The sequence below is a fragment of the Poecilia reticulata genome, linkage group LG18 (genome assembly GCF_000633615.1).
Source record: "Poecilia reticulata strain Guanapo linkage group LG18, Guppy_female_1.0+MT, whole genome shotgun sequence".
NCBI lineage: Eukaryota > Metazoa > Chordata > Actinopteri > Cyprinodontiformes > Poeciliidae > Poecilia > Poecilia reticulata.
In genome coordinates this window covers 3,741,166-3,760,542 of record NC_024348.1, presented here as the reverse complement: position 1 = coordinate 3,760,542, position 19,377 = coordinate 3,741,166, and the positions used below count along the sequence as shown (strand labels likewise).

General features: G+C 42.0%; 1 protein-coding gene across 1 annotated transcript in view; it reads right to left on the bottom strand.

The window, feature by feature from the left end:
- Positions 1-1,160: 1,160 nt before the first annotated feature.
- Positions 1,161-19,377, bottom strand: part of zanl (zonadhesin, like) — a 21,085-nt gene continuing 2,868 nt past the window's right edge. Inside the window, exons 7-37 of the mRNA XM_008434970.1 lie at positions 18,471-18,616; positions 18,105-18,248; positions 17,769-17,876; positions 16,492-16,661; positions 14,597-14,799; positions 14,187-14,331; positions 12,963-13,210; positions 12,658-12,835; positions 12,441-12,549; positions 12,163-12,257; positions 11,707-11,883; positions 10,224-10,432; positions 9,992-10,136; positions 9,810-9,907; positions 8,628-8,774; positions 8,363-8,527; positions 8,153-8,280; positions 7,724-7,995; positions 7,435-7,643; positions 6,872-7,016; positions 6,491-6,738; positions 6,282-6,411; positions 5,985-6,186; positions 4,327-4,488; positions 4,118-4,248; positions 3,821-4,023; positions 3,592-3,727; positions 3,039-3,179; positions 2,745-2,838; positions 1,893-1,936; positions 1,161-1,394 (exon numbers count right to left, since the gene is read on the bottom strand). Coding sequence (XP_008433192.1) covers positions 1,339-1,394; positions 1,893-1,936; positions 2,745-2,838; positions 3,039-3,179; positions 3,592-3,727; positions 3,821-4,023; positions 4,118-4,248; positions 4,327-4,488; positions 5,985-6,186; positions 6,282-6,411; positions 6,491-6,738; positions 6,872-7,016; positions 7,435-7,643; positions 7,724-7,995; positions 8,153-8,280; positions 8,363-8,527; positions 8,628-8,774; positions 9,810-9,907; positions 9,992-10,136; positions 10,224-10,432; positions 11,707-11,883; positions 12,163-12,257; positions 12,441-12,549; positions 12,658-12,835; positions 12,963-13,210; positions 14,187-14,331; positions 14,597-14,799; positions 16,492-16,661; positions 17,769-17,876; positions 18,105-18,248; positions 18,471-18,616 — 4,788 coding nt within the window. The 3' untranslated portion in view covers positions 1,161-1,338. The remainder of the gene's footprint in view (positions 1,395-1,892; positions 1,937-2,744; positions 2,839-3,038; positions 3,180-3,591; positions 3,728-3,820; positions 4,024-4,117; positions 4,249-4,326; positions 4,489-5,984; positions 6,187-6,281; positions 6,412-6,490; positions 6,739-6,871; positions 7,017-7,434; positions 7,644-7,723; positions 7,996-8,152; positions 8,281-8,362; positions 8,528-8,627; positions 8,775-9,809; positions 9,908-9,991; positions 10,137-10,223; positions 10,433-11,706; positions 11,884-12,162; positions 12,258-12,440; positions 12,550-12,657; positions 12,836-12,962; positions 13,211-14,186; positions 14,332-14,596; positions 14,800-16,491; positions 16,662-17,768; positions 17,877-18,104; positions 18,249-18,470; positions 18,617-19,377) is intronic.

The window sequence follows — 19,377 nt, the reverse complement described above, 5'->3', positions numbered from 1 at the left end:
CAGAAATAAAACTAATCTAAGAGAAAAAAATCCAAAACTTAAACAATGAGGACAAATGAACGAACACAAAGAGTTAACCAAAATGGTAAAGTATAAGGAAATAAACGGTAAAGAAATGATCGATCGAAAGCAGAAACAAAAATGAAACTAAAAGTCTAAACTGATACAGATCATAACAGTTTTCAGTCATATGCCTTCAGTTTTGTGTCTTGCTCTAGTTTTAATTTTTATTTTTTTGCTGTAGTTAGAACCTGGTTGTGGTTCACAAGCACAAAACATAAACCGATAATTTTCTTCCCATATCATGATAGTTGAATTAGAATAGTTGTTTATAATATTTGCCATTTTTCCAGATTTCATTTCATGTAGACTCAGTAATTTTCTGTTATGTTGTTTGTCTTATTTGATTATTAGGAAAAAAGGAGGCAAATGCAAATAAGTTGATTTGCATTTGGCTTTCAGTTCTACTGAGTATAAAAATACATTATATGTAAATACCTCACAATATGTGTTGAGATGGATTTATATATATATATATATATATCCATATCCACCCAATTCAGAGCTTTCAAGTGACTATAATTAGTGAAAATATGTCAGCAGATGCAATCCCAGCCTGAGCAGGTAGAGACAATCCTGAGGTAAAAACCGTTTAGCAGAAGCAGCTTCAGGACAAGCAGTTCTGTGCCTCAACTAGCTGGTAGTGGAAAGAACAGGGGATATAATACTTCAAAAGGAAAAAGTGAATTGTGAAGATTCCCTCTCAGCCTCAGTTCAGTGTCTCAACAAGCAGAAGGGTTCTGTTTCCTCCCTCCATGCTTCAGGTTCTGCCTCTCAGGAAGCCAAGGAAGAGCCTTTAGCAGAACACATGAAACCTCTGGACTCTGTAGTTTGTGGGCAGAGACTTATGACACTGGTTTCACTTCAGCTTCAATGGTGAAACATGGAATAACCACAGCAGACTATTCTGAGACACAGAAGTGCTTTACTGAGCCCTGGCAATTTTTCTTCTGTCACATTACTAAGACAGACTGTAGACTCCAGACTGTTTGAATTTTTTTTTGCTACTTGTATTGTATGTCGTATTCAGGCATTTCTAAAAACAAGAGAAAATATCAAAGAAAGAGCGACGGCGCTTAGTAACCAGAAAACATTCAGGATGTGCTTCAACAAAGGCATATTTATTCACAAATTACAGACATTTTAAAAAGAACAAGTTCATTAACGAAACATTAACATTTCACACAAAAAAAGGTTAGTTCAAAAATATAAGTTAAAAAGTGTCAGTTTGTCACATGAAGAAGAAGAGCAGAGCAGAAGTTGACATGTGAACCATCATCACATGTTGGTCCGTTTTTCTTTCTTGTCATCATCCATCTGTTCATATGGATAACCTGGAAGACAAAGCGCAGGGCAGAGTTACACATTAACAACCACAGTCATTCAAAGCTGAAGCTGCATGAGCTACTTCAGTAACGTGTCTTCCAGAAAAGTTTCTAAAATTATTTAACACATTTAGATTTTGTTTTAAGATTCTGAAAGTTTTTCAGTTACTTAATTTTAAAAAACTCAATTGTTTTAAAGCATTTCACACAACCAGAGGTATTCTATTCTATTCTATTCTATTCTATTCTATTCTATTCTATTCTATTCTATTCTATTCTATTCTATTCTATTCTATTCAAGTCAAAATGATCAGCAGTTTCATGAAGCTTAACTGTAATTAACCCCAAAATTTTCCACAAAATGAATGACCTCAAAAAGAGGCCATTTTCATTTTCTCATTTTTAATCTCTCACTTATGATTTTAAAATGGCTTTAATTTTTATTTCAGTTTTTCAGAATTTAAAAGCTGTGTAAGTCTAACTTTTGATCAGATTAGCAAGTTTTACCTGCTGATTTCAAGCTGATGCTTCCGTCATCAGAAAGGCTTTTCCTGCGAACAGAAAGGGCAGAAATGAGACTTTTTCCCCCATGAGAAATGATAGAATTGTGATTCATTTAAAATGTTCTGTGTTAGTTTGAAATAACTGACTGAGTGAACTTAACAAAGGCAAGATTCAAAGGGGCAATATTATGTGTTCTTCAGGCACATATTGAAATAGCTATGTTAATCCCGTTTGTTATTAAAATGCTATGTATATCAAACATGACTTAAAAGAAATTTGACTTCATAATTTAACAGCTTGAAGCTGAGCCTCTGTCTCTTTAAAACCTCCTGCTCTTTCTGAAACTCCGCCTTCAGGAAGTCACCACAACATGGCTTCTCTAATAACTAACAATGTTTTACCAACCTTAGACTGTATAATGAGCTCTGCAGATGTGCAGTTCCACCAGGTGTGTGCTAATTGCCACTAGCTAGTCTAAAGGAGCTGAGCGGGGGAGTTGAGGGGAAGAGCTGCTCTGTGAGGCAGCTCTGAGGAGGTGGAGTGACGTCCACCCAGGCGTTTTGCACAGCTGAATGGTTGCCATGAAAGGATTTCTCAAACATGTATAAACAAATCAGGGTCACACCCCAGGCATGATTCTGTGACATTATAATGTGATGTGAAGCTCAAAAAACTGGACTTTACATAATATTGCCCCTTTAAACAGCATATCAGAGCCTCTAAATGAACATGCATGGACATGTTACCATACTGACAGTAATTCTAGAACATCTGGGAGTTTTTATGGGAATCTGTGAAAACGCAAGTGATCTAAAAAGTCTGTTGTATCTGGACTGAAACTCTGTTGGGACTCACTTGTTTTTCCGTGTGCACACACACACAACAGTAATCACAATGGCAACGACGGCAACCGAGACCAAGACTGCAATTAGGATTATCCACTTGGTTGCTGTAAGAAACAACAAAGACATTTCAATGAGAAACCGCCCTACTATTACATTCTGCTGCTCGCACCGAACAAAAACAGCAGCGACATAAACAGCTAACCACTGGTTGATCTGCATGTTCAAAACAAAATGGAATCCTTGCATTAGCTTCAGTGCTGGAGTGTTAACTCAGTTCATGAGGAGAAAGTTGAGCAGCTCTTACCCAGACCTCCTGGAGCATCAGTATCCTCCATCTCACAGATTGCGCCATAGAAGCCTTCTGGACATGTACATGTGTATGTGTTGTTGTTGTCTGCCACACATGTTCCTCCGTTCAGACAGGGATAACTGAGGCAGGGACTTGCTGCATGAAGGAAGAACACAGATGAGCTTCTAATACAAGAGCAGCAGTGATACTATCAGCTAAGTTATCAGCGCACCGAAGTAGACATTTTCCTCGTCTTTACTGTTTAACACCTTACATTAAAACTACAAGCTAAACCAGCTCCAGAAAAGCATGTAGTGGATAAACTAAAGCAAAACATGCCATTTTTACAGTGACATGTTGGGTTAAAGTTCATGCCTCCCCCCGAGAAGATGCCGCCCTGGGTGGTTGCCCATATCGGAACCCGCTACTGAACTACGCACACATCGTAATCCATGTGTGCAAGTTTGAGTAAGCTAACAAACATTCTCAAATAAGACACCAGCTTTTTGAGATAAGTTAAAAATCTCCAGTCAGTTTTTAAAATTGTTTCTCCTAAAGGAAAACAAACCTTTGAAGCAGTCTCGCTTTAAGTCGAAGATGGTGCAGACATAACCCTCCTGGCAGCTCTTGGGTTGGCACACGGCTCCCCTGCTGGTACACTCACAGGACTGGGAGCAGTCTTCAGTTACAAACTTCTCCTTCAGCTGCAGGATGGAGAGAGAAAAGATTAAGCAAATATCCATAGAGACGCACAAACATGGATACCCTGGGTGTGATAAGGGGGGGGGGCGGCTCACAGGGTAGTATCTGTTGAGGAAGGTGCAGCCACACTCTGGGTACGGCACACAGATCCCCTCGCTCATCACGAAACCAGAGGCACACTGGCACCCTTCCACACAGGAAGTGATGTCACATTCAGAGGGTGCTGCCAGGTCGCCGCAGGACGATGGACACGCCGTCATGCACTGGGAGTAGGAGCTGTTGGCACCACAAGTCAGGGCTGCAACCCAAACACAGACAGTCAGGTTTGTGAGGGAGTTTGTGGCGGCGGGCTCAGGTTCCTCTTCCTCGTGTCTGTGGATTATTAATCTTACCGCAGTTCAGATTCTGCCTCCAGGCTCCCAGTTCAACTCCAGCCTCCTGACAGGCGGTGGCGTACGCCTCGTAGCCGCCACAGCGCAGCTCCTCGCTGCCCTCCTCAGCACACAGGTCAAACAAACAGTCACTAGAAGGACAGACACACACATTGAACATGAGCAACTCCTCATACATGGTTCCACATGGTGCCCACAGGGTTACTCACTCCTGGTAGGGTTGGGGTTCCACAATGTCATGGCAGGCCACAAACGGCCCCTGAGGGTCTGACAGGGCTCCGCACTTTTTCACGCTGTTGTAGTCGCTGAGTTGAGATGTGGAGCAGTCAGACGTCTCAAATCCTGACTCTGGATCTGTCTCCACCTCTCGCCTGGAGAAGGACAGAGGTTTGGGTTAAACGTGACTGACTGCTCAGGCACACTCATCTGGGTAAAAACTGACTAAGGCAAATCTTGAATCATTTCAGTGTGTTTGCTGTAGGCCTGCATTGACCCATTATGTAAACTACACCGTTTTATTCTGGATTTTTCTAGGAGTGATGTGATAGTCGAAGAAACTGTCCATCTGCATTACATGCAACAACTAAAGAAACATTTTTGTTTTTTAGAGGTTTTAAAATCTGCCGTCTATGAAACACGCAGTGATATATGCGCAGTGGGGACTGGACTTCAACATGTTAATTTTGATGAATTAATGACACAGATTTTTGAGTTTTAAGTTGGAACCTTTGTATCGATGCGTTTCCAGTACGCCCATAAATCTGACGGACAGGTGAGATTCAAAAAAACACAAACCACAAAGCTGCTTGTACAGACCCACAGGGGTTCATGTCTGCTTCTCAAAACAATCTGACTGGATTCTGGAAAAGATTATTGTTGTGTTCAAGTCATGCTAACTTGAGCTACTCTATCAGTCAAACTATTCAATCCTAAAATAGCATCTCAATGCTAAACATGTAGCAGCAGCACAGACGTCTCCGATGTTAGTAAAGTTCCATGAATGATCAGGCGTTCCTAAAACTCTGGAAAGAAGAACAGATAGAATAGAACATTGGTCCAATTTGATGGTTGAAGAACCTGAAGAACAGATTAACACTGTCAATTTATTTGTTGTTGAGCTCATATGTCTATTTATTCAATAATTTAGTAGCAAAAAGGATTTTGAATTGAAAATGTTGCCTAGCATTGTTAACTCAATTAAACATTTTCATCATGTCCCACTACTACTGCAAAAGGTTTATTATGCCACTAAATGCAGCCGTTCTGGTGTTAGCATCTTGATCAGAACCCCCTGAAAGAGGAGATTTTGTATCTCAGTGGAAAATCTCTGATGAAATAAAGAGTAGATGGAGTCGTTGTGAAGCAGTTACAACACTGGCTCAGTTTCTCTTCATCAGGTTTCCCTTCCAGACTGACATTAATAAAACATGTTGAACCAACATCAGGATGGCAGGGTGACCAATCTGTTAAAACAACCAACAGAATGATGAAGCCGAAACTTTCTGATAGCCATCAGAACCCTGTTCTCATATCAATTTGTCATTTAAAATGAGATTATTTACAAGTCTCTGTGTTACCAGACTTCTTGTATTCACTAGGAATGCACCGATTGCAGTTTTCAGGATGATCTCCTTCCTTAAAACACCTTACCTGCCGATTCCCGTTGTGATATCAATGGATCGACTGGTGTTGTTTCAACTACTGACTACACACATGCAGACGTGACCTGCTGGGTGTGTCTGTCACTCGGCCTCTCTCATGGCAGAGCAAAAGGGGACATCGGTGCACCACTAGTATTTACGAAGAGGAATGTTCACATAGGAGTAAAATCCTCATCAACCAACTTGAACACAAGCAGTTCTCCTACCTGTGGACATGAACGGCCTTCTGAACGTCAGAGATCTTCAGCCCACCAGCCTCTCGGTCGTTGGTTCTCCAGCTTTCTCCAAATTCATTCAAACTCCTGACCACTGTCCCATCGGGTTTCATGTACTCGTTTCCTGTGATGCCATCATAGTTTCCACACAGTCCTCTGACAGAGTGCCTGTATGTGCTGGGGAGCTCAATTTCTGAAGGAACCAAGAGTGAAAATGGAAGTGATGGGGATGAAGGCATCGATACGTAGGCTGAAGGAAGGTCTCAGTATGTGAGGTTGATACTTTACCTCCACGGATTTTGCCATCAAAGCGCACAGTGAGTCCAAAGTCTGTGGAAAGCTGGACTTCCTTGGAGTTCATTGTGATTGTCAAGCCCCTGACCGGACTGAGAGGAGGTGTGACACGCTCTCCGTTCACCTGAAGGAAATAAGAGTCAGTGACTTGTTTTCTTTACAAAAAGAGGTTGCACCGATGCACGTTTTCCTCCAGAACTCACCAGGACAACGTTCTTCTGCAGGAAACGAACGCTGACGCCGTAGACGTCAACATACATCTGATCGAGGACGGACACTCTCTTGCTCAAACCTCGCCTGATATTCTTTCCTCTCACAAGCAGGGAAACCTGGGAGTCCAGGAGATTGTGGCCCTGAGTCAGGATGTAGGTGTTAGCTCCTTGGAAGTGATGCTTGAAGCTGTCGAAAGTCCTGTAGTGAGGGTCTCCAGTGATGCTGCACCGGTCAAACTCTACAGAGGATGACGATGGCAAAGAGTCGGTTAAAAACAGAAACTAAATTGCCTTCTGCCAGGAATCAACGAGTCTCTGATCTGCACATGTCTGATGTTTCTAGGATGTGTGATGGTTAAGTGTTAAACTCACTGCTGGGCTGGCAGTAGACGTCTCCGTTTTTGTCCAGGGCACACACTGAGTTTGAGTTACAGCTGTGGCTTTTACATGTGATTCCACCACCAAGGTTACAAGTACACGACTCAGAACATTTATCTGTCAGCCATGAGTCTCCCACCTGCACACAAGAAAACGGATACTCAGTCATATTTATCCACGTACCCCAAGAGACAGTCAGATAACATTTTCTTGTCTAGGCTGACTCCTATTCCCGACTCCTACATACAAAATGTAATTTCCTGATCAGTATATCACATAAACATGGTTCCAGGAACATTTTCTTATTTTTATGTGATTCTTTGAATCTCACTGCAGTGCATTATAGACTGGATTGAATTTGTCAGCATGATAATTGTCATGAGACAATTTTGAGGCGAACTGACGTAAGAATTTAGAGTGTAAACTCTGTGCTCAAATCCCTCGTTGTTTCTGTAAACTACAAAATGTATTCCATGGAAACAACAATAGTTTTCTGTCTAAAATACTCTGCTGTTATATTACTGAACATCCAGGCTGATGTTTGCTGTCAAACTCACATCATGATACTCTCCGTCCGAGCCCACACAGCCACATTTATCCAGAGCAACACACTTGTCATCACTGAGGACGTATCCGGCGTTGCACTGACAGCCTTCCACGCAGGTGGTTGGAGGAAGGTGGCAGAATATGGGGAAGAGGTCAGAGCAGGTGGGAGGGCAGGGCGGAGTGCAGTCTGAGTAGTGGCTGTTCGTGGGACAGGGCAGCGCTGTGAAGAGAAAGGAGCATACGGGGTAAAGCAGTGACCTCTGAGCTGGACCGTGACTCATCAGCATGAATGAAACTTACGGCAGAAAGTGTTGTTCCTCCAGCTGATGGTGACGCCGGCGCTGTGGCAGGCCTGGGCGAACGCCTCCACGTTGTCACACAGCGTCGCCTGCATGCCGTCATACTCGCACATGTCGTAGATGCAGTTACCAAGGAAGGCCTCGGGGGGCACGAGAGAGTGGCAGGGCTTGAAGCGGTCAGACATGATGACCTCAGCACACTGAGCCGTATACAGATTCTCTTCTTCTGTGGTGCAGTCGGGGTGGATGTCGGGGCGCGTGTCCGGCTGACAGCTACACACAAAAAAATTCGTTCAACTTTACTAAGTGTCCCTTTTGCATTGCAAACACAGAAATATCCTAGAGTGCAGTTAGGTATTTTTATATTTGCTGAAACAAAGCTACGCACCATTCAGATAGTTACAGTTAATCAGATTTTGTCGACACTTACCCAGGATCACTGTCTCCATCCGATTTCCAGCTGTTGCCCAGTTCAATCACGTCCTTGGCTGGTCTCTTATCAGGCATCAGGTTATCATCAGAGTTATCGTGGTTGTAGTTCCCACACATGCCACACACCTGGTCAAATCAGAAACCAAGCTTCACAGAGCGTCCTACACTCACAAATGACAGAGTAAAACATGTCAAATGCTCTCTCTACCTTGTTGAAGTATTCTCCAGGTACGGTGACTTCCAGGTGATGGACTCCATCAAACTTCACCTGGAGGCCAAAGTTTGTGTCCAGAAGGATGTAGGATCCGCTGGTTATCACCTTGGCTCCAGCTTCATCTATGGTGAGCGGGGTTCGCACACGCCGCCCATTCAGCTGAAACATGACGCCATGAAATGAGACGTTGGACATGGTTTTTGTTTTTTTTGCTGACTTTACATCATTCATGCTCATGTCAGTGAGTTTGAGACATTACCAGAACTCTGCGGCCCTTCTGGAGCTCAACCTCGGTGTCGTGAGGCAGGTAGACTTTGACGTAGCGGACGTAGGAGGCCTCTGGCTGACCACGCTCCTCGTTTTTAGCCACCACTTTGAAGGGAGTTACCATGCTGCTGTTGCACACCTGTAGGATTTGGACAAAATGCAAACAATGAAAATGTCTGATTGTCTCCAAATGAAGTATGACCTCAGACAATAATGCTTTATCATGTGAGTCACAAAAGCATTGGGATTAATAAAGTATTTTTCAACTGAAGCAACAAATAGACACGTTTCAAATTCTATAGTAACTCCTGAGTCAATATCAGGGAGATTTATCTGATACTTCCTGCTGAAATGCCGTTCACTCTGCTGCATCCCAATCAATATTATTTAAAACATTTTTTTTTAAAATCAGACAAAGTTACAACTGTATAGCTCAGTTTAATAAGCATCATGGCTTCTTTGGTGCTCTGCTCAACCAGACCACAGATTATATATAATAATAAATGTTTTAGGGTCATGTTGATGAGCTGAATCCTAAAATCACATTGGTTTTGCTCAATCAGGTCAACTTTCTGATCTATGGAGCAACATGAGCATCAAAATGCAGGACTTGTTCTCACATCTGGAGAATCTGATCAATGAGTGATGAGCAGGAGGAGAGATTCCATCAGGACAGGGAGAGACGGAGAATTTTACAACGAAGACGTGATGTTCAGGTCACATGTACTTACCCTGATCAGTGTTTATTATTCAATTTACAGAAACCCAAGTTTGTAACATTTAATTTATACTCTGTTAGAAAACATTTATTTTTTTCTCCCAAAGCCTTTTTTAATGGAAATGAACTGATAATGTCACAAAAATGTCATCAATTTAGTCAGAAGATCGAATTTCTCTGAGTCAAATTAGAATAAAAATTTGACCTGATTGAGAAGAATGGATATCATTTTTGGATTCAGCAAAATAGTCATAACTCCGTTAAAACATAGACAACTTCCAAAAAATATTTATTTGTAACCCAGTGTAAGTAAAGCCTTTCTTCCAAGCAATTGACTTTAGACTGTATGGTTGTCATTCTTGGAACTGAATCAGTTTGATAATGTTAATGTCAGTCTAGACTAGAACAGCCTGTCTTCTACTGCTGGGATGAATCAGGAAGCTGATTATTCCTCACCTCCACCAGTGTGTATGTGCAGGTACCCATGAACGTGTGCATCACACCGTCAAAAGTGTAATAGTGTGGATCTCCAGCGACATGACACACTCCTTTACCTGGGGAAGGAAGAGGAAGTGATGTACCAGTGGCAGAGGGATGCAGGAACAGATGCCTGGGATGTGTGTGTGTTTCCAGGTTACCTGTAGAGTGACAGCCCAGAACTCCCTCCACCACCTTGCACTCCTGCGCCGGGCTGCACCGCCACGGCTCACAGGTGACGTTGAGATTCCCGTTACACTTACAGCGCTCCGAACAGTCAGTCTCAGTGAACCAGGTGTCTCCAACCTGAACACACACACACACACACATGCACACGCGTTCAACTCCTGCCATGAGTCACACAGGTTTTCTATTCTTGCAATGAATACCCACCGGTCTGTATTTCCCATCTTCATCTGTACATCCACACTCACTGAGTGGGACACACTTGTCTCCGCTCAGGACCAGGCCCTCGTTACACACACAGCCCTCCACACAGGGGTGCTTGCAGGAGCCCCCGGGACCTGCAGGGTCCTGGCAGCTGGGCTGAGGGCAGGCAGAGGTACACGGCTCATAATGACTGCCGGCAGGGCACTTCAGAGCTGCAGGGGGAGGAAAGGCGGAGAAGGCAACTCTTAAAAACCAGGATGGTCTCTGGAACCAGAAGCTCCGTCAACTTAGCTCAAAAACACACACATGTCTAATTTGCAATATCAGAGCATTGAAAGAGACTGAGTTATAAATTCGGTCACCACTAAAGTGACTTGCTCTCATTTGAACCTCTCACAGGTGTTCTCTTTCATTCAGCTACACTGCGGTATTAAAGTGGCACAAGTCAAGAGGGAATGAATAAAAACTGCACAAACTGAACAGCTGCCAGGACAGGTTCAGGCTTCATGGCTTCATTTCTACTACAGTCTGTTTACTACACCAAACAGACTGAAAGAAATAACTGAAGGAAATTGTTAAGATGTAAAATCTCTTTTCATATTCACGTATAAATATGACAGCTTCCACAGTTTTTCCTTTGGTTTTGCTGCTTGTCCTCTTTCAGCACGTCATCACAACAGTGCTTCTCCAATATGCCATTTACAATCAGCATTAGGAGCATTAGACTTAGAAATAGTTCCTATGATGAACTCAGCAGATGTACAGTTCATCAGGTGTTTGCTAATTGCTGCTGCCGCTAGTCTGGAGGAGCTGAGAGGGGAGAGGGTGCTCTGTGAGGCGGAAGCTCGACTTTGGACTACGGCTTCAAGGAGGAGCGTTGTGGGAATAGGCGAGACCAAGCGTTTAGTGGTTGAAACGGGAGATTAAAGGATTTCGCAAACAGGCATGAAAGAATCAAGGCAAAAACACTCCCGGTATGTTTTAGATGAGGATAATATTATAACATGATGCAAATCTCAAAAAGGCTTAGTTTTTTTTTCGTAATACGTTCCCTTTAAAGTTTTACTGCCAGACTTGTTCCAGAGTACTTCAGACGTCTGACAGCAAAATACAATGTGTGGTCCACGCCCAATAAACTGGTGGAAAGAACGAGGTTTATAGCAATCTAATTAGATGGCAGACATAATGGTAAAACCAGCAGAGTACTGGTTGGTGAAGATTATATTAGCGGCTTGTTTAATGAGAAATAGTTCTCCTCTTCATGGACCCACCCTTACACTGAAAAAACAATTTGGTCAAGACACAAGGAGTCATAGGAACAATCATACCAATAACTTCACTCAATATTCAAAGGGCAACTCAAGAGATAAACTGTAGAAGCATCAGCATGTGGTGGCATCTATTCCCATCATGTCCCAGTAATCACCAGTAATAAGTGTAAAGAGTTGGCCTGGTGGTGAGGACTATGAAGCTGAGGCAGACTTACGACAGAAGGTGTTGTCTCTCCAGTGGATGGGGACTCCTGCAGCAGCACACATGTCAGCGTAGCTCTCTATGGCCTGGCACAGGGCCACGGTCTGGCCGCCGGTGGCACACAGGTCATACACACAGTTCTCAAAGAAGGACTCAGGAGGAACAACAGAGTGGCATGGCTTAAAGATTCCTGAGGAGGAGATGAGAAACAGAGAGCCAGTGAGCATCACGTTCACCATCCTGTTAGACTCTCAGAGCAACCAGAATAGATCGCTATCGTTTTATTATTCTTTGAGATGTTTTTCATCTCAAAGACCTTTCTGATTCAAGAGATGGAAATATCAAAGCGTATTAAAGTCACATTATGTAAAACCCTATGAAGTCCAATATATTGCATATTTTGAACTTTTGTTTTGTCACCTGATGGCAGTCACCTTAGGTGTGTGAACATTAGTGTGTGTGAACCAACCATTGGGATCAGTGATCATTCCACAGCTGGTGGGCTTCTGTGCCTCTTCCTCCACATCTTCATCACAGTCTTCCTCTCCTCCACCGTTAGTGCAGCTGCAAAAAAACAAAAACGTCCATTAGAAAAGAAGGAGATCGATTTCCATGTTTCTGGAGACACGACCAGATTCTCTGCAGGCTGCAGACATTCCAGCTTCTTCAAAGACAGATGATATGAGGGAACTATTTTGTTAATGTTTAATGAAATCTGGAGCAGAAAGTCAAATACTCATCACTCACTCCGGCCGTGGGTCAGGCACCTGCCAGCTGTCTCCCAGGTCGTTGGTGTTAGAAGCTGCTGTATTGTCTGGTTTCAAGTTGTCGTCTTCGGGCTCGCCGTTAAAATTTCCTGTCAGGAGCAGAAACATTTTTGTTACTTACAAAATGATGCACTTTGAGATTTTCTTCATCTGCCATCTGAGAAAAAGCTAAAATAATTCGCTAATGTGTTTCTTACCACACATGCCACAAAGGAGGCCGCTGTACGAAGTTGGAACGGAGACGTCTGCGTGGTGATTCCCGTCAAACCGAACCCTCAGCCCAAACGATGTTTCCAGAACGACAAACTTTCCACTCAGGTAGATCTGAACCCCATTGATGGAGGTAACGGGTGGAACAACTAAAGTCCCGTTGACCTGAAGAGAAAAGTCACATTTGTGAATCAGCACAGAATGCAGTGCTTTTTACTCACACTTGACAGAAATTCACTGTTAAGGAAAGTGAATCCTGTCAGTGTCCAGTGGTTGCACTTGCGGTTCAGACCTGGACTTTGCGGCCTTTGCCAAGGATGAAAGTCACGTCTTTCACGTTGACGACCACAGCTCGGACGTAGGAGACCTTCTTGTTACTCCCTCTGTGCTCATTGATGGTGTCCACGGTGAAGTACGGCAACCCGGAGGACTCGTTGCAGGGCTTGGTTAGTGTGTAGGAGCAAGCACCCATGTAATTATGGGTTTCCTTATCAAAGGTGGTGTAGTGAGGATCTCCAGACACTGAACAGATACCATTTCCTAAGAAAGAGAGGTTGAATTTGAACCAAGCTGTGTTCAGACACTCAGCCTTGAAAACCAAGCTATTCTATGTTACTTTGACTTGACAGAGCAGAAACAAACTTATTGACTTATTGGAATATATAAATTATAGACCCAGTACCACCAGCATGCAGAAAACAGCTAACTGGTACCAGCATGTTGGATCCCTGGTGGTTTTGCGTACTCCATATTTGCCCAAACATTAATTCTTTATCTTTCATCACCAACACAAAGCAACATGTTAGCTAATATGTGACCCAACAGGCAGTGTGATCTAAGGAACTCCATGTGTTGTGCTGTCTGAAGAGGTCACATGATTCTGCCTCCCCAGCGTTCGGCTGACACTGGGCTCCAGGCCCATCGTGTGTTTTAATCCAGTCAATGTTTCCATCCTGGCTGTGTTCTCTGGGTCTCACGACGTTTAATCTCTACAACGTCTATATCCACTTTATGTTTTTAAATTATTTACAAAGTTATTTTTTTTGTTTACGTGCTGTGAACAATGGAAATGAGGGAAACACCTTCCAACTACATTCAAGTTATGGACATGCTTAAGCTTCATTCTGTCCATGCAAGGTTGCATCAGTAATTTTGTGCACTGGTTGATTCCCCAGTGACCCGTTATGATGGTGGTGTGGTGCTAACATTTTAGTGTACAGCCATATTTAATGACATCAACTTTAACTGTATTTTAAAAATAGAGTTCAGCCAAAATGCATCATCCTCAGTCAGAATTACCTACCATAAAGAAAAACTTCCCTCTTTTTTTAAAACAAACATATTTCCAGCTTTGATCTAGACTTGTGCAGCCAACCTGACTGATAAAAGATAACATCCATGAAAAAAGTTTGCAGAAAGAACGTTGGACCCTGCAGCCACGTGTGCATGTCCACAGACGACATTCATATTTAATAGCGTGTTGAAGTGTGTGTCAGTTTGAGTGTTCTTAACTCACCCAGAGGTCGGCATTCATACTGTCCGTTGTGCAGCTGGCAGCTCTCAGTGCCGGGTCTACAACTGGTGTTATAACATTGGAGCAAACCTCCTTTCTGACACTCACACTTCTGCTCACAACCCTCCAAGTACCAGTCTTCTCCAACCTGAAACCATACGGACAAATAAATACTGATTCACTACTGCTTCAATGTGAAAAACAGCTTCCTTAAAGGATTTTTATCTTGATATTTTTAGACATGTAGAAAGAAGGCTCCTTAAAATGAGTGCTATGTGCACCAACATGGATCTTTCTCGGCAATTCTCACAAAGAGGCTTTGAGCTTCTAGCTTTTCCTTCTCGTCTTATTTTACAAAGACTCCTTAGCAGGAACAAGTCATAGTGAATCGGTTAAAAACTGGTTTCACTTACAGGATAGTACGTCCCACTGGCGTCCACACAGCCACAGTCTTTAAATGCAACACATCTGTCATCGCTGAGGATGAAGCCTGGGTTACACTCACAGCCCTCCACACACACGTCCTCACAGCCAGGCGGGCCGGCCACACCCAGGCAAGTTTCAGGACAGGAGCTCACACACAGGGAGTATGAGCTGTTAGGAGGACAGGCCAGGGCTGCGTGGACAAACACACCGAGGACAAACAAAATGGTGGACAAAGGGAAGGCAGAATTAAAGGAAGAAGGGAATATAGAAGGGTGGGTGGATAAAAGGTAAAATAGGAAACAAAAAAAGAGAAAAACAATTAATAAGTTGTGTGGATAATAAACCAGATAAAGTAATAATCACACTAATAGAAATATTTAATTCCCACCTCAACCCAGTTCTTATGTTTTGATGATGAAACATCAAACCTGTTCTATAGCAAACATTTTACAAGATATTGGAAAATGTTTGTTTTAAATATAGTTAATATTTGATCTCCATAATACAACTCCTCACACATCTTCTAGCTTTGCATTTTGTCACTCTTACAGTAAATGTGTCAGATTGTGAAACCAATTATAGCATTAGACATATATAACCACAGTAAGTACAAAATGTAGTTCAACCAGGCCTGGTTACTGCCTGGTCTCCATAATAAAAAAAAAATATCTTAAATTATTTAAAATAAAATTAAAAAAAACATTTTAATGAAGTTTGAATTACAATTTACTTAAAGAATGAACTTTATAGAACTTATAAAAGGAAACTAAAAAGCTCAAAACAAAAATATTGTATCAAAATACTTTTATTTCAAGGTGAAGTTTGATGTGTGACGCTCTCATTCGTTGATAGAACAGACAAAGCTCTAAAAACAGAAACTCAGCCCAGCTTTGTGCACAGAAACAACACTGCAGCTGATCCTGCATTAAGCCCTGCAGTCACAGGCTTAAGCGCTAAGGCTAACAACCTGAAGAGAAGCTGTTCTGTTTATATAGCTCTTAGAATACCTGACAGAAACTCCTTTGTCTAGATTAAATTAGCTTTATGTCTGAGTGAGTAGAGATAGAACAGTAGTTTATTAATTTGACATTAAACATAATGCAAGTTGAAAGTGTTGCATCATTTTCAGCTTCATTTTTAGCAATTGCATTTGGTAGCAGGCTAAATTGGCAAAGATAATGCAGTATTTTAATTTCACTGTAGAGAAAGCCACAGAGTTTCAGTAAGTAGGTATAGGAAAAAATATTGGTATTGGTGTCAGTTATCGGCCAAATGATAAGTAGTATATTGGCAAATTGGATATTGACCAAAAATTAAATATTGTACATCCCTACCATTTTTACATTTTTGGATGCTAACATAGCTAACAGCTACATTTGTGTTAGAGGAGTTAACCATAGACTAGCTCACTTTTAAACCCTCTAAAATGAACAAGTCAAGTTAAGTCTCTCGCCTTTATCTTCTCACATCTCTTTTAGCTCAGGCTGACTCACAGCAGAACACCAACGGCGGCCAGGAAAGAAAAAACCCTACTGAATAATGTACTGATACTTGAGCTGCAGAACTGAGAGAAGGAAACTGCAGCTCCGGTAGCATCATGCAAGCCAGGACTCTCACTGACTTTTAGATGAAAACAGACAAGTTCACTGCAATGATCTGGAATCAGTTAACCTAGGATAACACACAAATGTTCCCTTTGCTGCTTTTGTACAACCCCACAACTAAAAGTGACTGATCAGAAATATTTCCACACATTTTTCTGTAACACATGTAACATAAGTTACAGTCCATACATTTAGTAAGACTAAACCACTTATCAGAACATTTGATTTGTGTCCTTGGTGCTGAACTGAGAAGACAACAGCTCTCGTGGAAAACTTACGGCAGAAGTCTGGAGTTCTCCACTGGTGCACCGTGGCTCCAGCGCTCTGGCATGCGTCAGTGTAAGCTTGCAGCTGGTCACACAGCACATGGTGCTGGCCGTTGAACTGGCACATGTCGTAAACACAACTTTTGAAGAACGACGTGGGATCTACAACAGCGATGCAGTCCCTGAAGAAAAGAGAAACACACTTAGGGACGATCGAGGATCGAAGAAGGACATTTTTCAGGACAGTCACCAAAAAAGCTGTTAAAATAGAACTCTGTAAGATCAGGAGAACACAGGGGAGCGGAGATAGAGCTGAGCACTGATTACTTCAGAAACCCATAAAAACTTTGTGTTTTTATAGGTTCCTTTGGAATCAAGTAGTTTCCAAAGGAATTATGGAGGATTTAAAAAAAATGTAAATCTTAATTATTCAGACTTTTCAAAACCTAAATCATAATGACAGAAAAGAAAACAAATACTCTGATTGGTCAGGCCCAGAGCTAACATTCTGTCTGCTTTTAGCTCTCAGTCAGTTCCTGCAGCCAGGCCACAGGTATGAGGTGTGTGTGTGTGCGTGCGTGTGTGTGTGTATGTGTGTGTGTGTGTGTGTGTGCGCGCGTGTGTGTGTGTGTGTGTGTGTGGGGGTGTGTGTGTGTGTGTGTGCGTGTGTGTGCGTGTGTGTCTTTGCGCATGGCACACCTCCTGGTTGTGTGGTTGTGTCTTGTGTCTGTCTCTGATGATACCAGGATTGATGACCTTATTTGGAAGGATGCAGTGACCTCTAGTGGCTGCTATGAGTGCATAGGTGTGAAGCCATTATGTTCAGTGTTCCAAAATAAGGTATAAATGTAATCAGAAGCATGATAAGGCAGCTTAATGTCTTCCTCAGTGCAATAAATGCTTTATTGGGGGTTTTTAGTCTTCAGTAGCCTTGGATACCATTCCAAAACAAAACATCCAATCAGTGCAGTTTTAAAGGTTCAGCTGTTGCAAAGCCAAGCATAAAAATATCACATAACTGCATGCACATAAAACCATCACAGGATTATTGCCATCATATAATTTCCCCTGTATCTGCAACATGCAATAAAAGCATCAAAACCGGACAGAAAGCTGCTGACGCGGCTGAGGAAAGGGAGTTCCCACTGATATAAAGATCTGGTAAAAGATACACACCAAAGAGTTCAAGATAAACGCTAACAGGATCCTCAGTGTTCTCTGTACAGCTCAAAGTACAGCTGTCCTGTTGAATCACTGTTTAAAAAAAAGTTCTTAATGTTGTGGCTCACCTGAAGGGTCCAGTAGGATCTTCTATTTTGCCACATTTGTCTGGTTTCACCAACTCCTCCTCCAGGCTGGGGTCGCAGTCTGGTTCCGGCTTCGAGCCTTGAGTGCATCTACACAAACAGCAGCCATCAAAATCAGCATGGATTTAATGGAAACAACATGTTATATACTTTACAGTATGTTAGAGCAGGAAGAGGCTGTTGAGAAACAAATTTAAATCGCCAAATAGAATTTATTTTAATGTTTTTATTTCATGTTTTTTTTACAATGCGCACATGGCATTATCAGTACATTATGATTATGAGATAAATTTATCAGTTGAATGTTAATAAACTCACCTCTCATCCTCGTCCTCTTTCGTCTGCCAGCTGTTTCCAAAGTCATTGACGTTGTCTACCAGGGAGCCGTCTGGTTTAGTGAAGTCATTGTTTGGGTTCCCATCGTAGTCGCCACATAGACCACACATCTGGTCATAGTAGGAGCTGGATGAACACAAAGGGAAAAGAGGAGTCCTGATGAACATGAGCCATACAATCTTTAATGAAATATATATGGATAAGCAAGATTTGATCCAGGGTTGCTTCAACTCCTGGTCTATTTCAGAGAAGTATTGAAACAGCCGCTAAGTTATGAGCAGGTCAACACTGTGGGAGAGAAAGTTAAAGACACTTTAAATATAATTTACGAAATACATTTATACCAACCTAGGAACTGAGATCTGGGCATAATGATTTCCATCCCAACGAACCCGGAGACCAAAGGTCGTCTCCAAGGTGACGTACTGACCGGCAAGACTGATTGACATGAGAGGAGAGGGGGAGTGAGGGAGAGCCACACGCACACCGTTCACCTGCAAGACAGACACACGTCAAAAATGAGTTCAACAAGGATGAACTAAACAGAACTGCAGAATAAATATTTGCTTTCATGCTTATATTTAAAGAGTTGCCACAGTTAAAAATGGAAAAATAATAAAGTAGCTGAAGAAGAACAACAAATACTGGTTTGAACAAGTAAATTCTCTCTCAGATACAGAGAGAATAGCACATATGCTTGATGTGTGGTGAGCACAAATTGGATATTCTCTATGAGGAATATTAGCCACTACACTGGTCAACAGCCAAAAAATTATCAGGGGTTTTTCCAACTATTTAAAGGTCATGTTGATGAGCTGAATCCAAAAATCACATTGGTTTTGCTCAACTTGCAACTTGCTCAGGTCAACTTTCTGAACTATGAAGCAACATGAGCATCAAAATGCAGGACTTGTTCTCACATCTGGGTCGGTTTCCTGAGAATTTTACACGATGAAGACAGAATGTTCAATTCACATGTACCTACCCTTAGCAGTGTTTATTATTCAATTTGCAGAAATATAAGTTGGTAGCGTTTAATTAATACACTCTGTTAGAGAACAAGTTTTTTTTTCCTAAAACCTTTTTTGGATAAGAAATATTAACAGAAATGAACTGATGATGTCACAAAAATGTCATCAATTTAGTCAGAAGATCAGATTTTTCTAAATCAAATTGGAATAAAATGATGACCTGATTGGGAAAAATGGATGTCATTTTTGGATTCAGTGCTGCAAAAATTTTACTGGTATATATA